This window comes from Phalacrocorax carbo, chromosome 16 (assembly GCF_963921805.1).
Source record: "Phalacrocorax carbo chromosome 16, bPhaCar2.1, whole genome shotgun sequence".
In the NCBI taxonomy this organism is placed as follows: Eukaryota; Metazoa; Chordata; class Aves; order Suliformes; family Phalacrocoracidae; genus Phalacrocorax; species Phalacrocorax carbo.
Window position 1 is genome coordinate 5,262,221 of NC_087528.1, and position 27,987 is coordinate 5,290,207.

The 27,987-nt window shown below is 37.3% G+C and overlaps 1 protein-coding gene across 5 annotated transcripts; it reads left to right on the forward strand.

Annotated features, from left to right (window-relative positions):
• Positions 1 to 598: 598 nt before the first annotated feature.
• On the forward strand, positions 599 to 27,987 carry RHOT1 (ras homolog family member T1). Of its 5 annotated transcripts, none has more exons than XM_064467151.1 (21): positions 599 to 783; positions 4,567 to 4,625; positions 6,896 to 6,977; positions 8,201 to 8,244; positions 9,060 to 9,113; positions 9,477 to 9,529; positions 10,072 to 10,180; positions 10,755 to 10,856; positions 12,308 to 12,406; positions 12,816 to 12,924; positions 13,845 to 13,965; positions 14,652 to 14,736; positions 15,113 to 15,258; positions 15,851 to 15,951; positions 16,191 to 16,321; positions 16,712 to 16,795; positions 17,563 to 17,682; positions 18,020 to 18,222; positions 19,575 to 19,697; positions 25,211 to 25,354; positions 26,842 to 27,987. In XM_064467151.1, exons 1-21 carry the CDS (start codon positions 747 to 749, stop codon positions 26,957 to 26,959), a joined length of 2,124 nt encoding a protein of 707 aa, XP_064323221.1. In that variant the 5' UTR covers positions 599 to 746; the 3' UTR covers positions 26,960 to 27,987. The 5 variants fall into 5 exon arrangements, with proteins under 5 accessions (XP_064323221.1, XP_064323222.1, XP_064323223.1 ...); XM_064467152.1 differs by having other exon boundaries at positions 18,023 to 18,222; XM_064467153.1 differs by lacking the exon at positions 25,211 to 25,354 and having other exon boundaries at positions 600 to 783.

Genomic DNA, 27,987 nt, shown 5'->3' on the forward strand with positions numbered 1-27,987 from the left:
TCCTTTGCTGTCACTGCACACTCTGAAAGCACTTTGGAGCAAATGCACGTTTGTGAAGGTCTCAGAGGTGCGTGCATCAGCTTCTACGAGGCTGGGGGTAGCTCTGTCTCGGTGTCGCCAACAGTGTAACGCCTGGCTAATACTGCTGCCTCTCGTTAGGACCGCGGCGCCCTTCCTGCTCCGCCTGCAACAGCACGATGCACTCACTGGGCATCTCTCATTTCCCACATACGAGTTGTGCCGTACTGCCCAGCAGCTGCGGTTTGTTAGGGCTTGCATCATAAATCACCACACAATTTGAAAGGGCGTGCGTTGTCTTGGTGCTGATGCGTTCCTGCGCGCCGGACGCGCTCGGCTCGCGCACCGCCGCGGCCAGCGCCGTTTCGTTACAGCACGCGAAATCCGCATGATGGCTGCTTAAGGGCAGGAAACCGAGCCACCGTCCCGGGGCAGCCCCGAGCAGAGCCGCCCCTGGCAGGCCATGGGGAGCAGGGGACGGCCTCCCGCCCGGCCCGCGACGGACGGCGGCGGCGCAAATCGCCTGGGGGCAGCGCGCAGGCGCGCGGGCCGGCGCTGCGTGGCGTGTCCCTCGCCAGCCGCCGTAGGCCGCCCGCTCGGCGGCGGGGAGGAGGCGGCGCGGGGCGGAGCGCGGGTCGCGGCGTGAGGGGATCCCAGGCCGCGGCGGCTCCGCTTCCCCCGCCGAGCTCGATGTGAGCCGCCCCTCGCCGGGGCCGGGGCGCGGGGCCATGAAGAAGGACGTGAGGATCCTGCTGGTGGGAGAACGTGAGTGCCGGAGGGGCCGGGCGTGGGGCAGGGCGGGGGGCCGCTGGCGTGAGGGGAGCTGCCGTCGCCGTGGCGCCGGCTGTCACATCGCCCTGGGGCGGGGCGGCGGGACCCTGATCTCTGCCGGGCTCCTCCACCCCGGCGCGGCCCGAGGGGAGCCCCGGCCCTGCCCGGCTGCGGCGGTCGGGCTCGGGCGCGCCGTGACCGCTCCGTACTCGGTGGCGCCGGCAGGCCCGGGAGGCTGTCCGCTGTCCCCCGGCCCCCTCCCGGAGGCGGTCCTGCCCGGGGCCGCGCCCGGCCTCCCGCGCCCCTTTGCTGGGTACCGAGCTCCCGGCGGTGGAGTCCGTCCGTCTGCCGAGTCGGTGTGCTTCCTGGGCGCCCTGGAGATGAAACTGCGCAGAAATTCTTGCCCTGTATTTGGCCACGTCCTGTTTAGGCTTTTATTTTTGTGGAAACCGAACTTAAGTCTTTACTGAGTTTGTAAATCCGTGGCCAGGTGCGCTGCCGGCGGTTAGCAGTCGGGTGTTGTGGCTGGGACAGGGAGACGGGTCCCTGCTTCTGCCATTAGCTTGCTGCGTGACCTTGAATGAACAGCGCGCACTTCTGTGCATGCCAGAGTTCCAGTGGGTCTGTGTTTTCCCATGTGCTTCTGAGATTATGTCCTTAAGTTAACACTTAGGTACCCAAATAAGTGGCTGGGCTTTCAAAGATACAGCTTCTTACTGATGTGAATAGCAGCGACACGCTTCTGTTTTGTTAGTTTGTAAAGCGTGCTTAAGTTGCTCACGGGGAAGAATACGGAGCAATTGCCAAGTGTTATTAGTCAAATTACCTAATTATACTAAGAGTGTAGTAATACTAACTAGTACTAGAATTGAATGCCTCATTTACTTTTATAGTGTAGTTCATGCAGATATTTTGTAGTGCAGGTTGACTCTATTTATACTGCCTAGAAAGATCCTCTGTGACTCCTTTAGAGAGGAATCATGAGGGAGGTGGTACCCCGCAGAAAGAGGTAACTCATTAATGTTGTATTTGGCTAGTTTTACAAGACTCAGTTTGTTTAGAAATATATTTGTGGAGTTGAATACACAGCTGAATTCCTCTTCAGAATACATGCCCTATTTACCTTATTTTCTATAGCAATGGTGTGTTCTGAAATGCTCCTGTGCAGTGTTTTAAGTGCAGGTGCAACAGGTGCTTTGATTTAGCAACTAGGTTCACAGTGGGTTCAGCTGAAAATCTTAAAGATCCAGGTCTCTTAAATATAGCAATATATAGTACATGGCACGCATCAGAGGTTGTGAGCATCTTGATATTATATTTTTGTTGGAATTGTAATGGACAGAAGGATAAACTTGCTTTACAAATCGGTAAAACTTGTCAGTTATGCTGTTAGTACTGGTTTGTGTATGTTTGTATTTATATATCTATTACTCTGAAAGCACAAGTTAGTCTAGACCATGTAATACTTGTTAGATGACAACAGCAGATCGTCAGGTTCAGACTCTGAAATATCATGTGAAGATCTTTTGTTGAAAGTCTGTGCCAAAACACAGCCTTTTTTATCCACAGTGGTCTACATTTTAGGCTTACAGTTGTTTTAGTCCTAGTATCCAGGGTGCAAACATCAATTTTTAATAGCCAGTAATTTTCAGAATATGTTCAGCCTGTTATTTTATGCAGCATGACCTAAAAGACTTATATAGGAGGAAGAAGATGAGTTAATTACCACAAAGCGCTGTGCTGTTTTCTTCATCCTAGTCAGCCAATACTGTTTACGCTGTTATTTCTAAGACTATAAACAGAATTGGAAAGGCAAATGTTTGACCTAGATTCAAGCAAAATAAATCTCTACACTTGAACCTATGGATTTTTCTAAAAAAAACAATTCTAGAACACTTGGAAGTGTATCAGAAGCTTAGAAATACTGAGCATCTTCACTAACCAGCAGTCCATAATCGTCTATTTTCAGTCAAACAGCATTAACAAAATGAGTTTCTATGTCTCAAAGCCAACATGTTTTGTCACCGTTTCAAATTAAAGCTGACTTGGTCAGATGCAAAATATGCTGCACCATTTTCAGTAATTATCTAATAACTTTATTTGCCTGTCCGTAAGGTACTTATTTATGGAAGTAGGAGAGCTTTTAAAGTTCTTTTGATTCTGTCAGGATGAAACTTAAGTTGTAGTTTATGCAGGAGGACACCTGGCAGCGTAAATGATGGTTTTAGCTCATATGAGTATCTTTGATGAAAACCCAACCTTATTGCTCTTAAGAAACCTGCATTGTACTGCTCTCCAGCTAATACCCCTGGTGAAAAATATACAACTGTTTTCCCTAAGGAAAACAAAAGTGGTTTTCCCCAGGATACCTTTTTCTTTGCTTTTCATAATTTTGGAATAACAACTCTTTTAATTTACCATGCTGAAGAAAAGCTTTTATTTCTGGATGTTAGAAGGCTCTTTTTTGTTATACCAAAAATAGGCGTGGGTAAGCTGAATATACTTTGACTAGATCATCACTTCAGTAATATCGTTTTCTGCACAAAAAAAATTAGTCTTAATTTCATCTCTTCCTCCTCCCATATTCAGAATTATATACAATTAATAGACAAGTGTAAATGCAGTGACATTAGCAAAACAACTTCTGTCAATTGGTGATATTATATATTGTTTTCAGTAGGAACAGTGATGCAGTCTCTGACTGACTGCCAGCAGTGTCTTGGTTGGTAAAAAATGCGTGCTAGAGAAGATGCCATACAACCAGCATGAAACAGGTCTTGGCTTGAATTGAGGGCTGTCAGAAATACACAGTCCCAGATAATATTTGAATCTGAACATTGCGTTTTTTAAGAAAAGTCTCAAACAAGTAAAGCAATTTATTAGTCATCCAAGGCTTTCAAAGGAACAGGAAGTTGACAGATGAAAGTTTTTAGAGCGAGGGGAACCCTGAGAAAAGTTACCAACTCTTAATTCTAAATGGTCACATTAAAGATTCCCAACTGTGATATCAGAAGTCTGAATTTTGCAGGTAAACTTTGAGTCATTTCGCAGGTACTGAACTTTGCAGGTAAACTTTGAGTCATGTACTTGATCAAATACAGTTAAATATTGAAGCAGAGATTATCATCATCCTCTTGGATTAAGAAAACTGACTTAAGAAGTGTTGGTAGTTTGGGGGGGGGGTTTCTGCTTTTTGTGGGGAAGACAGCTCCTTTGTATCAAGCTGATAATGCTCTTGCGCTTTCAAAGTAGTCAAGCTAGTTTGTGGAGACTTTGTCTATTGGTGATAGAGCCATGCTTTCTTGTCCAGCTCTTATCCTTGGTAGTTTAGTACTAAAGCACAGTGATTGTATCAAGAATACTATAAAAATAGTTAATTCCTAAATTCTTTTCTGTGTGCTTTCTTTTTTTTTTCTATTAAGTTGTATTGGTGCATTTCCAGTTTGTTTTGAATTTTTGTTTGTTTGCTTAAGTATTCTGTATTAAGCTTAAAACCTGCTAATTCTTTTGGTGTAAATCAGAGCAGGGTTTGATTCCCTTCTGGAGGAAGTGCAGAAGTGTTGTAAAACCTTAGGATCCATTTCAATAAGAGAATTAGGAGAGAATTGCTGTCATCTGTATTTAGTATGTTTAAACAACAGATGAAAAAACAGATAAAAAGCCTTTAACGTGGTCAGTTGGAAAATGTTTTTAAAATACTTACCATTTTAAGGTGGGATGCAACTATTGAGAGTAACAAAACCAAATTATCTAATCTTTGTTTTTAATGCTTTGCAGCCAGAGTTGGGAAGACATCACTAATTATGTCTCTTGTCAGTGAAGAATTTCCAGAAGAGGTAGAGCATCCTTATTATTTTTCTATGTTTTATATCTATCCTGGTGTATAATTTTTTTCAAGGAGTAAGTTAGTAGGCTCTGCTTTATTTTTTTTGCAAATGGGAAACTTTAAAATAAAGTCTAGAACTGCAATGATGACTTCTGAAGAGTTATGTAGGTTAGTTTAAATACACCTTTGTGTGAATATTAGGAATTTAAATTTTATCTAAGTTCCTTCCTTGTTTTTCATATGGTTAATTAAACTAAATTTTTGATACCTGAGGAGTGGTAGGGGTTTTTAAAGCAGTTGAAACTGGTCATAACTGGCTGCATATTTCAGCAGTAGAGACTCATAAATGGGAAGGTGCTGAAAGAGGCAAGACCCTCAAATTTTTTTGGAGTGTTAAAGAGCAAGTAGATTGAAAAATGAATGAGAACAAGGAATTAAAAAGCCACATTGTATAACTTATAATTAACTATATTTTTGTAATTGAGACATTGCTTTATTTCTATTTTTGAAGAATGTTTTCCTGGCTCAAAGTAAAGAAATGCCAAAAACTGTTACTGCTTTCTTCCAGAATAAAAGTAAAGCTACTTCTACATTTCATTCCTTTAAAAAAACAGCACATAGTTCTCTTTATACCTTGAAAAGAACTGCAGCTGCTGCAAATAGTTAAGCTTTTTACATATAAACATGGATGTTTATTTCTTCTGATCACAAGTCTTAAAATAGACATCATGTGCTGCTTTTTGAATCTACACTGCGCTGTGTTTAATGCAAATCAGTAGGTTACCACAGTTCATGAGTCAAGATTAGATTGTTAACATAATTGAATTTAATTCCCAACCTTGCAGGTGAAAAGGAGCTCCAGTTTTTGTTTGTTCTTAAACTGCTCAGGGACCCATTCCTTTGACAGATTTTGTTGATGTATATAATGAATTTTAGGCCTCTATTCACTTCTCAGCATCTTCCTGCTGTATAATCTAGAATATTTCTCTAAAGTCCTGTGGAGAGAAAAAGCATCAATTATACATAACACAAAATCTGCCTGAAATTACAGAAATAACTTCTAAAAAGATATTTCATCCTATATAAACTGCTGAAAGAGACAGGTACAATTCCTGCAGGTCAGTCATGCAGATCGGAGCTCTATGGGTGTGTGTAAAGCAGACATTTCAGACTTTGAAATAGTGTTTAATAGACTGGGTATTATCAGTAATCATTCTTGATGAAGACATAAGTAGAGCCTGAAGCTTTACAAAGAGCCATTCTTCCAATGATTGGCTTTTCTTTTTTCCTTTTTTTGTTAAAAGAAAACAAAAGTATCATGAAAGTTCAGGGTGAGCAGGTAAAAGGCAATAAATAAATTATTATATTACTTTAAAAAATGAAGTTGTGCATTAAAATTAGCTTTAAGTTGATTCTTTCTGAATATGGATTAGTGTTCTCTGGAAAAACGGCCAGCAGTCATAGCCAATATTTATGCAATATTTACAATATTTTGCAGAACACACTTTTTATTAGTATCATGTTTTGCTTTGCAGGCTTTTCTGAATTTAATGTTTAGCGCTCTGTCAGAAGCAAGGAACTTGTCAGGTTATGACTGTATAAAAACTGAGGCTCGTATTTTGTCTGTCATGCTCGTTAGCTGTATCTTGAACATTTTTCTTTTAACAACTCATGCGCTGTTTGCAAGGGTAGTTCTTGTATTGATTTCAGTGGGAGTAGGATCAGGATATCTAGGGCAAAAATTAAAACGTTTAAACATAGATTAAACAGTATTTGTCAGTAATGGCATGCTAACTCTGATGTGACTCTCATGCTGAAGAATATGCAGCCCCTTGAAGGAATTGGTTGAATTTCATAACACCCCAAACTGTAGAACTCCTATTTAGATGACATTTTTGTTTAAAGTAAATTGCAATTCAGGTTTTGTTTATAGTTTTCACTATTAAAATAGTTCCCTGTAGGTGGTTGGGTGTAGTGGATTTGAGTTTTATAGAAATGTTCACTGAGTCCCTTAACAACATCGCTTTCTTGCAAAGCATGCAGGGAGTTCCTTATTCAGTAGGTAGACTAATAAAGAATGAGAAAGTAGCAGTGACTTCCAGTACACTGCAAAAAAAGCTCCCCCCCCAAAAAAAACCCCAAAGTACTTGAACTACTAATAAGTTGTCCTATTTAAAGCTGACTAATTGGCAGATGCATTATCGTATATGACTTTTTGACCATTTGGATTTTCTGGATTATCTTTAAAGGCTTTTTCTTACTGTTTCTCTACAACCCAAGGTTCCGCCACGAGCTGAAGAAATCACCATTCCAGCTGACGTCACCCCTGAGAGAGTGCCAACCCACATAGTGGATTATTCAGGTAAGGACTACACAATACCGTTACTGTTTGGCTGATTTGGTACGGAATTGTTTATCTAACTCTGTAGCCTCTTTAACAGTCATACTCGTATGGGACCAAAGCTACATGTAGAAAAGACTAGATTAAGTAGAAACTCATGGGATAAAACTAAGGCAGATGATGATGGCTGGTCCTACTAATTCAAAGCCTACCATTAACTGCTGTTGGTACTTCCATGAAAGACAGTCGTAACAATATTCCAGTGATGTTTGTATTCTTTGTGTGAGGGACCTATTTACTGGTTCAGACAGATATGGCTACTTTAATGGATTTCAAAGCTATTTTTCTTTCTTTCAGTGAAGAATTTACTAAGATGCAGGAGACTTTACATACCTTATATTCTATGTCTTTCTAAATTTCTAAGTTTGGACACCTTAACCTTCTGTGTCAGTTTCATATTTTGTATTTTCAGTTTTTGATATATTCGGATCTTCTTGACCTTACTGAATAGATAAATAGGCTCAGTAGAAAGGCTCATATGCTATCATAAATATATGCAACTATTTCACAACTAGAAAAATCCTTCCACCATTTATAATAGAAGCCAAGAATTAGGCCACTTAGCAGATGCCTTCCTGTCTTCTCTCACCTACCACTGCTGAGGAAATACCTTTGGTGTGTTTACCTATTTGGAACAAAGAAATAATGTGGGGGTTTTTTTTGTTGGACTTGAGCTTAAATTTATATGGAGTGAGTTTTTCTTTCTGTTGGATGAAGTGTTTCATAGATTCACTTAACAGAAGCATGGTCTCACTAAAAAAAAAAAAATCAACACTGGAATAAAAGTAACAGATGTCATATTCTGGTGTAAAAGTTTACGTTATATGTCAATATTGATACTTATTAACCCAAGAAGGGGCTGTTGATAAATACAGGGGGATGCAAACTATGACTTATTCCAGAAAAAAAACCTGTCTACAAATGTAATTATTCCTCTTTAAAATAGCTGCTAAAAAACTTGTGTGCAACAGACTGTTTGTCTTGCAAGTTAATGGATCAATTTAATTATTGTTACAGTAGAAGCACTCTTTAGTGCATTTTATAAAAAGATGTATAAATAACAAGAGCCTTCACAAGGCTGTCTTACGAGCATTACGAAATACCCTACTTCAGTTACTTAGGTTTTTCAGTTTTGTTGGCAAAAATGTTTAGTATTAATGAATGGCTTATTCTATTGAATGCAGAAGCAGAGCAAAGTGATGAGCAGCTTTACCATGAAATCTCACAGGTAAGCGTGTTTTAGTGTTTACTGGAAAAGAGTTTCTGCTTTTGGAGAAATATTTCAAGTTCTCTGCATTAGATGAGCTTCAATTTGAATTGAAAAAAACCCCAACCTATCTCGGTTTTTATTTCTTGGCATTTCATTTTGTTTTGTTTTGTGCCCTGTGCTATAGTAAACCTTTCTTTATTTAAGAAAAGTAGGTACTGCCACTGTGTTGGTGAATTGAGCTTAAGCTTTGTGCTTCCAAGGGAAAGGACAGCACCTAAATATCTTTTAATCAGAGGTCAAGGGATTGACAGTTTTTTGTGAAGAAGCAATCCTACCTGGGAGAGATCAATTTTGGTTCTTTCTGTCATGCTGTACAACTGCATTTATGAATAGCAGGGGATTCTTGGTAATTGTATAATTCCTTCTGTTTCCTATTTTCAGTTCTTTCTGAGCACCTTTGCACATTTTCTGTACAGTCTGTCACGGTGTTGTGTTCTATTTCTGGCATTTAGTGTGGTACTTGGGTGGAGGCTGCAAATTATGATTCTTCAGTTTAGATTTCCTGGTAGCAAAGGTCTCTCTGCAGACATAAGCTGTGAATGTCACACTGCAAGACATGCTTTTTGGTACTTCTCAACATCTAAATAATTTGGTGTTATTTGGTGTAGCTGTTGTCAGGCTACAAGTGGCTTAAGCAAGTCAGGGACACAGTCTTTGACTAATGGTGGAACTGTTCTTACTCGGATGTTGTTACATGTGGACCTTAATTGTCTCTGTTGCTCTAGAGGCTCTAAACAGTGGAATTTCATGCCTTTCTTCTCTTTTCATTTTAGGCAAATGTGATTTGTATAGTATATGCTGTTAACAACAAGAATTCTATTGATAAGGTACGATAATATATTTTACCAAGTTATTGCTTGAGATGTAACTTGTGAACTGTTAATTATTGGCAAGCTGAAAGCTGTATTAGACATTTAAAATGCATAAGATGGTGTTTTGAGATCAAGTTGTTAGGAGAATGTACAGGTATATTATTGCTTCAAGTCCATTTCAACATCTGGGTTTTCAGTTATTTCAGTCATCTGAGAAAGTTGCTCATTAATCAACTCCAATTTTTGTTTCCTCCTTTGTGGGTAAATATGTGCCCTCTGGGGAAAGAAGCAGTAGCAGTTGTAGTTGAACTTGTGCACAGTTCAGTCATATAAAATTTGAAAATGTATTTTTCATGTTTGTTTTTAACCCCACTTTAGGTAACAAGTCGATGGATTCCTCTCATCAATGAAAGGACAGACAAAGATAGCAGGTGCATAAGTAAAGATGAGAAGTGTGAATTAGGCTGCACATCGATGGGTGTCAATGGACAGTGTTGAGGATGTTAATTGTTTAAGAAAATCAAATTCTAAACTTAAAGTTTATATAAGAAGTCCAAGCAACAAGAGATTTAAAGTATGTAGGTCTGTTACATATGCCAGCAATGCTATTTATTTTGAATTTCATGGGCAGCTTTTACCAGGTGTGTTCATATTTGTTATGGTGTGACTAGTTGTGCCACCGTGGTCTGTATAGGTTTCCTGCTGATGCTGGTTTTGTATAATAACATGATCAGTTACTTTTGTGTTTAACTGTGTGTTCTATGTAGTATCAACAAGTACATTTCTGTCTAAGTGTATACCAAAACAATTTGCTTAAGTCTGCTATTGTTTAGTTTTGCCTGTTGGCTGCCAGTGCTATTTAATTACATAGTGAAAATAATATAATGGCTTCCAGTGGGAGGTAGCATGCTAAATTGAGATAGATCTTTTTATCCCTTTGTCTTTAAAGCTCTTAACCTTTTTGTGTTTTCAGGCTGCCTCTTATATTAGTTGGAAACAAGTCTGATCTAGTGGAATACAGCAGTATGGAAACTATCCTTCCCATTATGAATCAATATACAGAGATAGAAACGTGTGTAGAGGTATGGAAGACTTTCTGAAGTTAGAATGACTAACAAAAAAAATCAGTTCTTGCCAAGCATGTATGGCAACTTTCTTTAATAGAAAAGTGATTTTAATTTTTGTTAAAAAAATATTCAAATATGTCATTATCTTGGTGAGTTTGTATGTTATTTTTCTTTAGAGAAGATTATACTATTGCATAATCAAATGTTACTGTTAAATTCTTCTAATATTTAGAGCTTCCTTACATCCTTGCCTTCAGCACATGTTTTAAATTTGATATTAAGCCAGACAGATGTCTGCAAAGTGTTAAAAATTGAATTAATATGTGTGAATATGCCTCTCTTTTTTTTCTACCCCCCCCGGTAGATACAACTTTTTGATTTATCTGTTATTGGTGCGACAGTAAAGAAGGTCTCACTACAATTTGCTAATTACTGAACAGTTACAGGGGCTAGGTGTCTTTCTTCCAAAACAGCACTGTACCCACAAGAGGGGGCTAGATCTTTAAAAGTTTGATGCTTGCTTAAATTTCGGAAGAAACCACCAGATAGTCAAGAAACTAGCTAATCAATGTAAGGATTTCTCTTGCAGTGCTCAGCCAAAAACCTGAAGAATATTTCTGAGCTATTTTATTATGCACAGAAAGCTGTTCTACATCCTACAGGTCCTCTTTATTGCCCAGAGGAGAAAGAGGTATTTATACATAGATTCTAAGAATAAATAATATGGGGGGGAGGAAATTAATCACTTTCCTGTTCTTTCCTTTTCAGTGGATTTTGCATTTCTTACTATGTTCTGTTACCACCACTCCACCTTCAAGTGTCAAGTATTGTATTAGAGAACCATGGTGATTGTGTTGTGTTGTATTAACCCGATCTGCCTTTCCTCTTCATTCAGAGCAACAAAGACAGTTTTTTGTTGCCCATATGAATTCCTAAGTTAAATGAGAAGCTTTGGTAATGGCTGTAAACCCAATGTAATGTGAACAAGATCATGTGTTCGATTCAGTTCTCTTTCAGATATATGTTTCACAGTAACTCCATTTATTTCAGGGAAACTACTCCAAACTTGGCCTGATGTAAGGGATAGAACTTCCCTGAGCATCTTGTGAGACTTTGGCAAAAGGGATAAGAAACAAGTGATGCGGCTAGTTTTTAAATAACACAGGAAGTTAGCTCAGAGTATTATGGAGTATTTTTTTTTTTAAAAAATCATGGGGAAATACAAATAAAATCTTGAACCATAATGCCTGTGTAGTATTGGGCAGTAGGAAAGTTGCTTCAATCATAAATACTTTGTTAAGTAGAGAACCAGAGAATAACCCTGTTTTGATTTCTTCCATCAGAATCATCTTTATGAGTTAGTAATGTTGTGATAAAATTGTTGTGCTGAAATCTTTTTGGTTTTCCAAACCCAAACTCTATGCAATCTGTGTGACCTCTGTGAAGAGAAGAGTCCATCATCACTGTAGTTGTTGGGAGAGAATTACCACTGTCTGTTTTCCTTCACTCGGAAGGTATCCCAGCAATTCTTTTGTCATAGAGATAGTCCGTATGATCAATGCTTTGCCTCATAGATGAATGAGCTCTGTGAAGATTTTCCGTATTTGATATTTGAAGCCTTCTGAAGCCATAGTTGAAACAGCAAATAGAGATAGTGTGCTTGGTTAGAAGGAGTTGACTGTAGTTCTAGAGCTGTTTGTTTCTGCAAGGCACTGGGATTGCAAGGCTGCTTCTTTTTTTCCCCACCAAAAAAATGTTTGGAGGGGAAAAAAAGAATCAGTGTGGGTTTTTTTAAAGCTTTCTGTAGTCTGAATTTAGAGAATGGATTTTTTTTTTGTTGTTAATAACTAAGTAGTGCCACCTTCAGCTTGTGAAGAGCTTGAGGCTCTTCTAATAATTGAATAGAAAGACATTTAGTGTGGAATAATTGCCTTAAATTTATGGCTATAAATTTGCTAGATCAGGATTTTGTTCCCTCTTGCTTTTTATTTTTGTGTATGTGTATGAATGTCTCCATTCTAAAAATGAAAAATGAATGCTAGTATTTGTTTTAATGTGATTCAGTGTTCAGCCTGATGTTATTCAGTGTAATCTTTTTATATTCAAGCTTAGAAAGATACTGAACTTTCTTTTATTCCTTAGATGAAACCTGCCTGTATTAAAGCTCTCACTCGCATTTTTAGAATTTCTGATCAGGATAATGATGGTACTCTCAATGATGCAGAGCTCAACTTCTTTCAGGTAATCCTTGCATGACTTTTCACCATGCTTAATAGTTGAACTATGTAATTCTAGAAAAACAAGTGATTGTTTTTGAAGGAACAGTAGTAAGGTGAATTACAAGGGAATCAGGTGTAAATATTAAAAGTCTCAAGTGCCGCATAGAAATGGTATTAATTTTATTTCTAACAATTGTTTGAGTTTTAGTTTGAGAGCAAAATAAAAAGATCTGTTTAAATGAACAAGCCCTAGTGCTGGTATTTAAAAATAAAATAAAGTTTGTATACCTCTATTTCCACTAAGAAATTGGATTGTCCTTCACTAGCTTATCAGAATGTTTAAGGCTGTATTTCATACAGGACATGCTGTTTGTCCAGCTTAGTAGCCAGTGGTCCTAACACGTTCTTTTTGGGTTTTTTTTTTTTGTTAGAGAATTTGTTTTAATACACCACTGGCACCTCAAGCTTTGGAAGATGTAAAGAATGTAGTCAGGAAAAACCTAAGTGATGGAGTTGCAGATAATGGATTAACATTAAAAGGTAAGCCTTATTTAACTCTTATATGTCTTTTGTACAGTTGATAATCACTCTTACTTAAAAAAAGCTAGTCTTTTGGAGTATGATCTCTGTCTTGCTTCTTTTAGACTACAGGAGTTGGGTGTAGTGGCAGTATGATATCAAAGGATGATTTAACTGAGGAATACCGGAGTGAATAAAATAAGGTCTTTCTTACTTCTTGTTACAGAGCTTGGAATCCAAATAAGCATACTGATTCAAAGGAGGTTGTCTCCTAGATAAGTTTGTGACTTGTCTCTAGGCTCAGTATCTGCAACACTTGTCAGCAAGGTGTGGTGTCTGTCAACATTTTAACAGCTGTGTTGTACAGATTTGCTCAGAGCATATGGCGAAAGTGAAAGGGGAAAAAATGTTTTCCTTCTGAGCATCAGTGTAACTGTGGAGCTTACATATGTAATAGGACTCGTGAGAAATTGTAAGGAGTGGGAATTTTAAGGCATAGCCTTACTAAACAGTGAAATCTCAGTGTTCATTAAGCCCTGAAAAGTGCTAAACAAAAATCCTACCCGGTTATTTTGATACAGGAAAAGTAAAGGCAGTCTTCCATGAGACTACTTAAGGCTTACTATTTTTAATTGCTGAAGTATTGTTGTCTTTACTTTCATACAGCTTAGGTTCTTATAAAATGCTGGTACTGAAAGAAGCAAACAACAACAGGAAACCAAGTGGGTTGTTTTAAGGAAACAGTTTCTTGAAGGGCACTTCTAGAAATAACAGGTTTTCTGAATCTTTGGTCTGTGTAGGTAATGCTGTAATGTCACCCAGGAGGTCTAAAATTGGAATGTGTATTTCAAGCTTTTTTGTTTTCAGTGTGATACTGATTGTATTAAAAATACTTCTAGCAGAACTTCAGGGCCTTAACATTTCGTCATTTGATTTTTTAGGTTTCCTTTTTCTACACACACTTTTCATTCAGCGAGGAAGGCATGAAACAACTTGGACTGTTTTACGTCGCTTTGGATATGATGATGACTTAGAGCTTACACCAGAGTACTTGTTTCCTCCGTATGTGTCACTTATTTTATCTTTCTTTAACTTACGTGCATTTAATTTATGCTGCCTCCTGCTTTGGCAGGAGAAACGGGTTATTGTAGTGTATTTAACACATTGTTACAGCAAGTATCTCCCTTACTTCATGACCTACCAGCCAAAATCCAGGTGACTGAAAATTCCAAAAGAGCAACTCCTGTCTCTTGTGCCAAATAATGTACTCTATCTCTCTTGATAAGAAAGATGGCAAAAGAGACCCTTAATGAGCAACTGCTCAGATTTATGTTCTAGTTTTGTATTGTATGTGGCTACAAATTAGAAAAGGCTTGTCAGTATTTTCATAGTACATGAGATCCTTTGAAAATCTCCAAATTAAAAAGTTAAGAGATTGACCAACTCTGTGGCTTATTTGAAAAAATTTAACTACATGGTTTTCTGTTAAACCCCTCAAAACGCCAAACAACCAAACCAAACAAAAACCTGATTACTGTGTAGCTATATATTATGTAATAAAAAGACTCACTCATAAGTTCAGAATTCCTAATAAAAAGTATGTGCTTTGATCTCTTTAAAGACAAATTAATAAAGCTAAATGCAAAGGTCAAATACCAAATGTTGTAATTCAAAAAGTTAGTATTTTGAGTTTTAATATTCTGTATTTCATAACGACATTTAACACTTCTTGTATTTTCAATAAACAGGCTAAAAATTCCTCCAGACTGTACAACAGAATTAAATCATCATGCATACTTGTTTCTTCAAAGTATTTTTGATAAACATGATTTGGTAAGCTTTTACTTCAAGAGCATGCATGTCCTTGTACTTTAGAGCCTAGTTTGCTCACACTTTCGCTGGCTAAAAGTGTGGTTTTGTCATTATGTCATTTCATTCAGAAAGCGGCTGTAGCTTTGCAGTCAAAACTAGCCTACTGTTTATATTTCTGTCTACAAGGAGAGTGGGCAGTTAGAGTTGTACTACCAAATTTTTTTAACTAGCCCATATATTTAGTCTTATTTAAAAACAAGAACAATGATTAAAAATAAAGCAGCTCAGTTTCTTATAGCCGGTTTCTTGAATCTTGCAAGTGTACAGCAAGAAAATATCAGTTTAGAATAGACATGAATTAAGTGATTTATGTCTGATATCCCATGCTTGTTTTCAGGATAGAGATTGTGCTTTGTCTCCCGATGAATTGAAAGATTTGTTCAAAGTCTTCCCTTATATGCCATGGGGACCTGACGTTAACAACACCGTTTGTACAAATGAAAGGGGGTGGATTACATACCAAGGGTTTCTCTCTCAATGGACGTAAGTGCAATGCATTACATTTTAGTAGTTGAGGATGTTGGGTATGCCTTTGTAGGTTGTTCTTAAAAATCTAGTAGAAAGAGTGGAAGTATAATAGTTGAAAATTGACCCAAGCAGTCATGTTTTTATAGCCACCCAGTGGCCTAATCTTCAGACAGTTGTTATAACCTGTTCAGGATTTGGCCAGTACTTAGTGCTAACTATGAACAAGTGTCTCTTGAAACTGGGGAATTCTCCCTGAAACTGGTCAAAATATTAATTTCTGTTGTTCTACTCTTTAGAGACGGCATGAATAATGATGTTCAATAATGAGGTGGGTTTTCCTATTGAAAATACAGAAAATGAGGAAAACGTTATTTGCTGAGGAAGAAAATATGGTGTAAGTTTATAGGCCTCGGCAAGTGCTGCCTTCATAGTGTTGTGCTGACTATTAAGAGCAGTCCAGTTGGCACCATTTACCTAGTACATAGTGCCAGGAATACTTCTGTCATGTCAATCTGGAGATGGGAGGAAAAAACTTGTTTCAGTACTGTAAAGGACTGCTATCACAGATGCTGACAACTTAGAAACTTCTTTTTATCCCTGCTGCTAGACTAACCACATACTTAGATGTGCAGCGTTGCCTGGAGTACCTGGGTTATTTAGGCTACTCAATACTTGCAGAACAAGAATCTCAAGCATCAGCAATTACAGGTAATTAAAAAAAATTTTTGGTACAATTCAGGAATTTAAATTTAGAAATCTGCTCAAGGGTAAATTGTTTGAACAAATGGTCTTTTTCACTTATATTCTTTTTTACTTTCTGCTCAAGTCAAATGTTCGATTTAATATTTTTGATTGTTTTGTGTGCATTTTAATGTAAGTGGACAATTAATGCTTTCACATACGTGCATGTACATCGTGTGAAAAATATTTTGTGTTTTTTTCAAAAGTAACAAGAGATAAAAAGATAGACCTCCAGAAAAAGCAGACTCAGAGAAATGTTTTCCGGTGCAATGTTGTTGGAATGAAGGGCTGTGGGAAAAGCGGAGTTCTTCAGGCTCTTCTTGGAAGAAATCTAATAGTAAGAAACCTTTTGCTTATATTCACCTAAATATGGTTTTGAGTTAAGGTTAAACAGCAAAACCAATTGATCCTAAAGCTTTAACGATTACTGAGTTTGGAGAGTTCTGTGAGGGAATACAGAATTATTGGTTGGTTTTGTTTTGTTGTTTTGTTTTTGGTTTTGTTTGGAGGTTTTATTTTTGTTTCTTTCTTTTTTTTAGCAAATGGCTATTGTGTTCAATAATGACTTGTGGTAATTAGATCAAGGACTATAGCTATGCATTTAATTGCAAAATAAACCACAGATTACTGTAATTTTCATTCACTAATAAATGCAGTAAAACAGCTGTTCCCATCTAACTTAAAGGGGCAAGTTGCTGTGGTCTAACATGAAATTCTTCATTTTCAGAGACAGAGGCAAATACGTAAAGAACACAAATCTTACTATGCCATTAATACAGTCTATGTATACGGGCAGGAAAAATACTTGCTGGTAAGGTTGTCTCATTATTGTTTGCATATGACTGCTTAATCTTATAATTCAGTGAATTATTTGGAGCCTTCTGCAAACAAATTTCAGTTTTAATTGTCTCTTCTTCATAAATATGGATTATCCCCCCCCCCCCCCCCCGGGCTCGGGTAACTTCTGCTTTTACATGTTGTTAATACTTTAAACTGAACATGTTCAGGACCTGTTATTTTTGAAACCATGACCTAAATTGTCCCAGTCCATTATGTTTATGCTGGAGGACATCAAATTATAACACATGATAGATTATCAGCAGCAATCTACCTATTTAATAAAGAAGAATCTGTCACATAGGGTGATTAGGATGGCTGAAGTTAATCTTCAGTGGGTGAAATTCTCTCTTTAAAGCTCGTTCCACTGTAGTTTTCCTTTATGATAATATGATATATATAATTTTTTTACCCCCAAGATCTAGTCCTCTGCTTGGTGGTTTTCCTTTGTAGGACGAATGCCAGTTTCTATGGGAATCTAAGACTTTGTGTTAAATTAAATGTAACTTTTTATGCTGAGGTTGTGATTGCCTGCAGATGTGATGTTAACAGCTCACATATGTTGGCTGTATGGTAAATTCCTACTAATTCTTTTTCATTAATTCTGCTTATAGTTGGTCCATTAGTTCTAAGGCTACATAAAAATGAGCCTTACTTTTTCTCATAATTTTTAAGTTATAAAACTCTTTTAACTGCATAATGACAATGCTTTTTTCCCTCTCTGGCCATATTTTTTTCCAGCTACATGATGTCAGTGACTCTGAATTTCTAACTGACGCTGAGACCATATGCGATGCTGTCTGCCTGGTATATGATGTCAGTAACCCGAAGTCCTTTGAGTACTGTGCCAGGATTTTTAAGGTTTGTATAGTTCATATATACAAACCTTTTACATTTATATCTTTTCACTGACAAGATACTCGGTTCCATTACTGGTCCTATACACAAGTTGTAGTGTTTAAAATACGTTTTATTTATGAGTGCTGGTTTTTTAATGCATCAGCCATATATATGCAGTTTTATTATTCACACAAAGCTAACATCGACTTGTGTCTATAAAATATTCTGCTTCTAGAAATGCCTGACTTTTGTGCAATGAATATATCTTAATGCTGCTACAGACAGTTCAACTCAGGCTGTTCCAGGTTGAACGTTATCATATTCTGTTTATTTCACTCTTTTTTCTTTAAATTTGCAGCAGCACTTCATGGATAGCAGAATACCATGCTTAGTAGTAGCTGCAAAGTCTGACTTGCATGAAGTTAGACAGGAATATAGTATTTCTCCTGCTGAATTCTGCAAAAAACACAAAATGCCTCCACCTCAAGCCTTTACTTGTAATACGGTTGATGCACCGAGTAAGGATATCTTTGTTAAACTGACAACTATGGCAATGTATCCGTAAGTACTTGAACCATTATATTTTTCATATTGCATGGGTCACGCATAATACCACTGCATGTCATTGTTAGCCACGAGGATGGAGCTGTCTCACTGAGACTTAGCAACAGAGAGACATAAGTGAGTTTAGGAGAATCTTCAAATTCTTTCAGATTGAGGAAGTTGGTGTGTATCTAACATAGAAATCAGCATCAGCTATTGTTGCTAAGGTATTTTTTTAAAGAATATGCTACTTCATCCAGCTTCTGTTGCAAATTCCATTAAATATGTGGGGTTCTGTTCTGTCCTTACCATGAATGCATAACTCAATGTCAGTATTCAAATCTTGGTATTATTGAGATACTTGTAAATAAGTTGTACTGTAACCCTTGTTAATAGCTCACCTGACAGTTGATTACAAGTAATGACACTCTTTAGTGAGCAACAGTTCCCCCAATGCACTGCTTGAAGCTTTTTTTTATTTTCAGGGTGTTTATTGCTATGTTTTCCAGTTCATTAATAGATCTTATATTTTTTTAATTTCTGTATAAACATCTTTTGGGCTTCAGATAGAAGATACACATTCTTCTTCACTAGACATCTCACTGTTGCTAAGCTCACTTTGCATCTCTTTGGTGGGTGGAGCTTTTAATATGGTGTTGAACTACATGTTACAGCAAATGGAGTCTAGTATGACAGCTGACATTTGCTTTAAAGTAAATAGAACTAATGTCACTTTCACCCAAAATAATAGGATTTTTTTAAATGTTTGAAATTGAATTCATTGAATTAGATTTGTAAAGCTTTTGTTGTGTCTTTTTTTTTCTGGTATTTATTTTGTAGCACTGGAATACTGGGAAACCACTAAAGTGTAGCACTGACCAAATGTCTTGTCATATCAATATTCTTGCTTCTCCCTTAGTTTTCAAGCATGTGTGTTTATTAGGGTGGGAAAGATAGAGGTTAACTGTCACTTTGTAAAGTGTGCATTCAAAGTGGTAGAACATGTGGCTTACTTTCCTTTGAAAAAGGGGTGTTACCTATTGCTGTGCAGACATACTCAGAAGCCTTTAGATGCTTTCCTTACAAACTGAAACAAATTCAGCAAACATTTTCATTCATGTTTGTGCATTGCTGTTAAGATCTGCATACGGTGGTAATGCCAAAATGTCCACGATGTAGAACATCGGACCTTAAAATTCTGCACAGCTGTAGTTGTACCCTTGCTTCCCCGGTGTATTTTTTTTCTTCTCTCCTTACTCATTCAAATGTACCTTTTATTCCTAAATCTCTCTTGGTTGTGGCACAGTCCTAATGTGCACCTGATTTTATGAGCAAGATTTCAACTCCTGTCCTTCTGTGTGTTTTCGCAGCCATGCCCGGTTACGCTGTATGTGCGCCTGCAACAGGTGTACATTTTGCATCTGTCAGAACTTCCTCAACTCAGACTTGCTGCAATCTGTAAAGAACAAACTCTTCACTGCAGTTCTTAACAGGTCCTTAACTTTATTTACTAGGTACCAGGTGTGCTTTTAAAATAAACGTTTTTTGAAAAAGCAATTGGTAACCTTAAATACTGCAGATTTTTCACTCCAAATCCACAAAATAGGCAGGTACTTTAATAATTGTCACAGAATTGTCATACTTTGTTTAACCTGAAGGTACTTATGAGCTTAGTCCAGTGATTTCTTTGAAACATTACCAATTTGGTAGTTGATTCAGGCACTTAGTGATTGCAAAAATACTATGGAGGAATTAAGACTGTGTTTTTAGGGAGCTGGTAACAGATGTTAAGTAGTGTCTATAAATCTGTGTAATGTGTCTCACTTGAGGCGTTATAGGTTTGTTTAGTATAGATTAGAGGTAGTGCCTCTTACATATCAGTTACACAGATACTTTCATAAAGGTTCAGCTTGACTTATAGCAGCATCGTATAACATATTACATGTGTTTAATTGCTAGTTTGATATTTGGGAATTAATAAATTTTTCTCTCTGTGTGTTGTGCTTGGTTTACACAAAGAGTGGATGTTTTGTATTTAAAAAAAAAATCTAGAGCTTTTAACGTCCAATTCCTCTTTGAATGGAATGCAACATGTAAGAAGTGGTAAATGGTTAAACACTTGCATTTGCAGATACCTTGGTAAAAACCAATTGATAAAGAGAGAGAACTGGTTTTCGGCATCGAAAAGAGTGCTATAGCTTGTCTTGTGTGTACTACAGGCAGTTTTTCGCACACAATTTACTAACACCTCAGCACTTGTCATCGCACCGCAGAACGGGAGTTCAAACCAAACAATGTTTGTAGTGTAGTGGTTCCATTCTTTATAGCTTTCTTGGAGGCAACTATGATAAATGTGTTTATTTGAAAGCTGTGGTTGGAATATCCTGACATGGTGCTGGTCCATGTATGTTACTACTTTTTACTGTTTTCAGATGTGGCTCCTCCAGATAAGAGCGGCTGTCTCCTTTAAATGCAAGTTATGCGCATGGGAGGCCTACTGATATACCCACCTACAGTATTGAGCATCTTTGTGAAATACCACTTTAATCCAAGATAAAAGTGTTAAACACAGAGTGAGAGTTCAGAAAACGGTGAAAAAATCATGAGCTTAGGAAAAAACTGTGAATCTGGGACTGTTCATGCTGCATCTCTTCTACAGGAGTCATCTCTTCAAACAGCAGTCTGTTTGCATATTGTTGCTCTAAAACTTCATTCAGCAGTCGCTACTAGAAAATCCCAGCTCTTCATTACTGAGGCTGAAATCACCTTTGTAACACATCCTCATTTTTTGGAATGATGATGGGTTGCTGCATTAGCTGTTGTGGCTTGTTTCTCTCGTGTATGGGCCTATGGTTTTTTTGAGTCCTGCATTAGACATTGCACTAATGTTCCTCTGAAATACTGTCAGGGACTTGAGGTATTGAAATCTTTTTATGAGAAGTCTTGGGATGCTGTCATTCCACACCTTGTCACTAAATAGCGTGGAATAAATATAGGAATGCACTACTGCCTAAAAGAGTGTGTAATTCGAGGTAAGGAGAATTCCTCGTAGCCTTTTCTATTGACCCTACAAAAAGGAAACATTATTTGCTAGAATATCTTTGTCTCCAGTCATTCGGTTTGTCACTAGGATTTTATTGCAGGTTCCCAGCATGCTTACTTCATTTCACAATCTCTCTTCCAGTTAGGTCTTTGGGGTGTTTCCTTACAGAACACGTTGCTGCAGGTGATTCGCCATTCAGTACGTGGAGTACTGTATAACTGCCTATATAGTAGAGTTGAGATACCTGTGAGCAAGAGGGAATAGCTCCTAATTGTAGACTTAGGAGGGTAAAGATGGTTTACTTGATGAAAAATGTTAGCTCCTTAGATGTGTTTTTAGTCTAATGATTTGTGATAAGATTAGAGAAAGCATTTGAATCAAGGAGGACTTTGATACAGTTTATGTGACTTTTCTTATTTTGCCCTTACATGTGCTTACCATTAGGCCAGGTAGTTGGGCAAAAGTTAGGTAACTGATTTGTAAAGGAGGTTTCCCAAGAGGATTTGTTCTCCTGATCCCTTCCTAGTCTGAAGCTTTAGACAGGAAGTAGGTAAACTGAAATTTTCCAGAATGGACCCTTCCCATATTATTTGTTGCTAAGTAATGCTTAAACACCGCTGCCAAGGCAAAATATCATATCACATTTGAATAGTCCCACTTTAGCAATTAAAGGAAGAACATTGCCTCTATGCGACTGAAAAATCTAGTCATGCCCACCTGCAGTTTCTCTTCTGCAACAAACTTTAGAGACTCTCCTTGGGGTTTGTAGGCTGTCAGAAAGGCAAGTTCAACAAATGTGGAAGTTCAGTTTGGAGATGTTTATTTTGCAGGAAGGGGATTGTTGGTTTGAACTACCCAGGATCACACTTTATTGGTTCTTTGAGGAAGAAGGCACTGCATTGAAAGCACTGTACATGCATGTATGAGACTTGTTACTATCCTGTAGTATTTTTATATTTTTAACTTGCTCTTTCCTTTAGGTGTTCATTTGTATTTGTCTGGCTGGCACTTAATCTCTCTTTACTACATTGTTTTACTGCTTTTTAAAAGGAAGGTTTCTGCTTGTGTCATTCTAACCCTTTCTTTAATGATGAGCTTGGATTTTTGCCTTTTTTTTATTTAATTCCAGAGCATCATTTTTAATTGTGTTTTTCTGCTTTCTTAGTTTTAAGTCATTCACTTGTTGCCTTTTGCTTGTATAGTAGTGGCATTTTTCTGACAGCTAAGTTAATTTCAAAATAAAATTATTCTAATGTACGAGAACTGTGTTCAGTGAGGGAAGACTTCTCAGAGTATGTTTTTTCTTGGAAACTTTTTAAATATTGTGGAATAGAAGTGAAGTTCTACTTGTATATAAAACATGGTTGTTTCAGGAATTATATGTAAGATTTCCCCCCTCAAAAAATCCCCGTCCTTCCATGAAATTAAAGTTAAGGCAATAGTTTCACTTCCCTGTAATAGGAAAGCTTTAAGATGATAGCCCAGGATTTATTTTTCACTGTATGCAGTGTATGCAGATTATTTTTCAAAACTATAGTGTGTTGTCATTAAACTTAATTGGAGAGATCTGTCTCTATACTTAGATGTCCCCCAGATTGCGACAGTATAAGAATATTTTATTCACTTATTTTCATCCTTCTCTAAACTCTTCACTGCCCCATCCCAAGTAGAAGTTTGCAAAGCTGTGTCCCCTGATTTCTTTCCAAATAGAATATACTGAATTGGCATTTCACATTCTTTTTAGATTTTGTAGATAGTAAGATGTACTTGGAGCTTTTCACGTTTTTAGATGACTAATGCATGGGGGAAAATTCTAACTGCCAGAAACAGTTTGCATCCTGGGAAAATACGTGCCTGAAGGGAAGCTGCAGCAGCTTGCGCATGTTATGCGATGGTTTTGGAATTCAGTTGCTTATATTTTATTGTTGGAACCTACTGTCTGTCAGAGCAGGCTGCTGCTGCTTGCTGGCTGCATTAACTTGCTTATAATTTTGGTGTGAGTAGCCACGTGACTAGCCTGTTGGCCTCGCCACTGTGCTCTTAAAATGCTTTTGTAGTTATTACAGGAATGTTTTTGAACTTTCATAGTTAAGGTTAAACTTTCCCAGACCTGGGATTCTTCTGCTGCTGACATAGGGAAAAGTGTCAGTATTGGCCTGTAACTCCACAATTTTCTGTGTGTAACCATGACAGGCATGCTCAGTTAACCTCTTGGTAAGTGCATGTTGCAAACTTGGAGTTGTTAAAGTCTCTTAGAAGAAAGATTGTACACATTTCAAATATCTTATTCAACAAGTGACAAGTAACTTGGCTCACTGTTAAGGGTAGATTGAATAAAAATCTGACTTTTCCAAAATGTGCATTAAAATCTGAAATTTATGCCAAAGCTAGTTGTTACTAATAAGCAAGAGTTCCAAATACAGCTTCATTTATGGAATCCTAACTATTGCTACTCTGCGTGTGTGTATATGTGCACATCCATATAGAAGTTTAACCCTTGAAGAGAATAATTTTTCTAATTCAGTTTCTCTCTTACTACAAGGAAGCAATAATTTCTACCTCTGGTGAAAATTAGTTTCATAAACACAACTGCACTGAAATTAAATTTGAACATTATTTATTGAAGAGATATAAAAAAAAATTCTATGTATTGAGAAAGTTTTTCTGCATTATAGCCACTTTCAGTCAAAGAACCTGTGCTGGAAACAAATTGTTGAACGTTTTTTATTTCAGACAGATTTTTTTTTCCTTTAATCCCTAATATTGTTTAGCTGCCATTAAAGTTGCAAAAGTGGAATTTATGACAGCATAAGGAACATTTAAGGAAGAAAAAGTGGAAATTTTTTTAAAGGTGCAAAGCAATTAGACATCCATAGGGTTCTGAATTTCAGGAATTATTTTTGGGCTTTGGATTTTTGGGCTGAGATGTTCAGAGGGCCCTAATTGTTTCTTACTGAAGTCAGTAGATTTCATTGAGGTAATAAAACAAACCCCTGCTTTGATTTAGTTCCTTTATTTAAATGAAAGAGTCAGTTACTGTTAGGCTTAGAAAAAGGATCAGAGTCAATTTACTCTCCCTTTAGACATGAAAAGAGGATTTTATCATGACTGAGAATATGTTAATTGTTTTTAAAAGGATGAAGCATGCTCAGCAAGTTTCTTGCATACCATTAAATATGGACATGTGCAAAAGTCAAAACAAGGCAAATTACAGGAATCAAAATCTAGATGTGAGAGTGCTTTATGAGGCAATGCAAAAGCATTAGTTTGCAATTTAAACAGTGATTTGCACTTTTAAAGGGGTGCTTTTTAAACTATACAAACAGTTGGGCATTTGAATTAACCAAATTAAACTCGAGAGTTGTTAGTTATACAAATATTTGCCCAACGGAGCTTGTCCCATAATTTATTAAAATCATGTTACATAGAAGTGATTTATTTTACAACTTACAGATCTGAAGACAAGTGTTTTATAGTATTACTAAAAAAAACCACACACAAATTCTAAAGCTCTTAGTGATAAAATGTAGTCTTGAATTCAATTATCAACAGTAATGAGATCTTGTCAGTTTAGGGCTGGTGTGTTGGAGTCACTCCAGTGTGTTTATCACAAGTGCTCCAGCTCGTGTGTATGGTGCAGGAGTATTGCAGTATCCACTTGATACGTGAAAGCTGAGGCTTTGGGGTGGAGTAGGAAGAGATTCAGTTTCTTAAGCCGTTTTCTTTGTCCTTAAAGCAATGACACTTAGCTACATAAAATTTTTTTTTTTTACTTAGTTCATCAAAAGTACAAACTCGTTTACTTGTTTTTCCCCAAGAACTAAGTTTTTAACAACTGCACAAGAATCGGGCTAGATGGCTAAAAACTATAAATTCTCTGGGCTTTGTCATTTGAGCATATTTGAGACACTTGCTGTTGTTGAGCCATGCTATGAACTGCAAACTATGCATGTGTGTAAAAAGGTTAAGACCCTACATAGATGAGTTGGGGGCCATGCTGTTAGCAGACGAGGAGAGCAGTATTATGCAGCAGGTGCACGCCGTCAACTCGGTAGAAGATTCCATCTTCATGGAGTCATCTCTTGGTCCACGTTTACTTGAAGACAGGTAACAGCAGCCAAACTAAGGTGACCTTGCCATTGCCTTTTCCCTTTGTTCCCCATAGAAAACCATTTGACATATAGTTTGCAGAGAGTGTGTCAAAACTAGCTGTAGAAGAACTAATGCTTGCAGGAATTAATGAATTTGAGCTGTTCTGTAACCCAGCAAGATATTCTTAAATAAGATTAGGATTTTTTAAGGACCAGCTGTGTTTTGCTATCTGTGCACTGAGGAGCCTGTTTTTCAGCATGTGGTATGACAGTACGCTGATTATCTATATGGCTTTTGTTGCTCCTGCAAATGTCTACTAAAGAATGCCCTAAACTGGTTTTGTGTATTTTGATAGCAAGTAACAATTCCCGCTTTGTTAAACAGCTTGTATGCTATAGATCTGCAGTTCACACTGTATCAACTCTCTTGTGCACCGTGTACGCTTAGGATCTCTGTATGCTCTTTGTACTTAATACTCCTCCAGCTTTCACTGAGTAACCTGTGATGATTATTAATACAGGCTAAAATACGTAGGCTAGTGAAGCTCTCTTGTAAGTTCTATCTTAAACAAAAGCAAACAAACAAAAAACCCCTTTACTATTGTTTAGGAACTTCTTGTGCTTTGAATTATGGCATTTATGATAACTTGTTTTAAACAGTAGCTCCTGCTTTATGGTAAGCTGTCATACTTGAGACTACTTTTGAGGATGGCTAGACGTGTTTAACTGAGCATGCTCACAGACTTCTTGCAATATTTGGGAGAGTTGGGTCATTGGCTGTCTACTGTCATGCAAGATGTGGCTTTTTGTGTCATACAGTCACTTCATACTGTTGTTACATCTAGTCTTTTTCTGTTGATGCCATTGTCACTGCTTGTTTCACTAGCACTTTATATTAGCTTTCAGCTTGGTGTTGAATGAGTTTCTATTGCTGTTCTTGTGACTGTACTGGGAAGAAAGGGATTTACAGATGGTCCTTCTCTTGATTCTAGCTTTTGGAAAAATATTACTTGCTACTTGTCAGTAAACTTTTTTTTTGAAGAACTAGATATTCAACAGGACTGGAAAGTTTTTCATAAAAAGCAGAAATATACAAACTCAACAACAAAAAAAAAAGATTTTGCTGGACAGAGTTGTTCTCACTATGGGTTATTAATTATTTGCTAGGTGTTTTTGTTTTCATTTTCTGAATGCTTGGTGGTACTCTTAAAGAAGACATGCTGCCCTCCCCACATTCATGACTAATGATCTGCTCTTGCAGTTCTCAGCTGTGTGAGCTCTCTGACTTCAGTGAGATCTACTGATGTGATCAGGGCTGCAGATCAAATCCTAAGCTTTTAAGAAAAGTTAAACGACTGCGTACATACTTGTGAGGCTGAATTGTAGGCTGCTTGCCTGTGACAAGTGTAGTGATGACTTTCCAAAAGCAGAGTAGTTTAGTACAAGTTGTCTGATATTCCTGTCAGGGAATTAACCTGGTTTTGTATGTGTGTTAAATTTCAGGCATGTGACACAAGCGGACCTCAAGAGCTCTACATTTTGGCTCCGAGCAAGTTTTGGTGCTACTGTCTTTGCAGTTTTGGGTTTTGCTATGTATAAAGCATTACTAAAGCAACGATGATCTGAGAAGAAGCACATCTGGCCCTACCAAATAAATAAATAAATAAAACTTTTATGTACATTCTGAATGCTTTAAATTCTGCTAGAAATATTTATATATGCAGAGTTACTTTATTAATATTTGTAATTCATGCATAAGATTATTTTAAATTATAGCTCTAACTACAGTATTGCATAATGTGTGGAAAAAAGAATTGCATCTTAAGAGCCAGCTAAAATGGCTCAACTTGTGAGGCCAAAAGGGAATTTGTTGTAAATAACTTGTACATATTAAAGCAGTAAGACATTGCTTCCCAAAAAAGCTATTCAAAATATTGTTCTTGGATGTTTCACCATGGTGACATACTAGTGTATAGTTGAAATTAATTTTTGGTTGAGTAGGTTCAACTCAAGGAACATATTCCTCAAGGATTGCTTATTTATTTCACATTCATCTGAAGTGACTTCATCGTTTTGGACTATAAGCTATACCAGGTGGAATTTGTCATTTTTCATTCTTACCTATTCTTTTTAACTGATGAACAAATTTCCCCACTAACTGTGTGTTTCAAGACAAAGTCACTGTTGCTGTCCTGGCCTATGATTTTGTATGTAACATGACCAGGGACACATTTAGCAGTCTGATATTTCTTTTAAAAGGAAAAACTGCCAGATTAACTTCGTATGCTGTGTGTAATTCATGTTTTTCATTTTCCACTATGTTCTGTTTTATAACCCTTACGAATCAGATGAGCAAATTTGTATATTATAAATGTTTATAATTCAAAAGTGTTGCTGTTTAATTTCTCACATTTTTCAATCATACCTGTTGAAAGCTGTGTATAACCTAAAACTAAAATAGTACACAGTGCCTATCCTACTGTAGTATATTAGTTGCATGGACCACAGTGCATTCTGTAACTGGCTGGAATTACATATAGACACAGCTTTTTTAATGATCAAGTAAATCAAACATTAATTCCTCATGACAAACCTATTTTTCCATTGCTGGCCTTTTCAAGTATTTCAATAAAATAACTGTGTACTGTG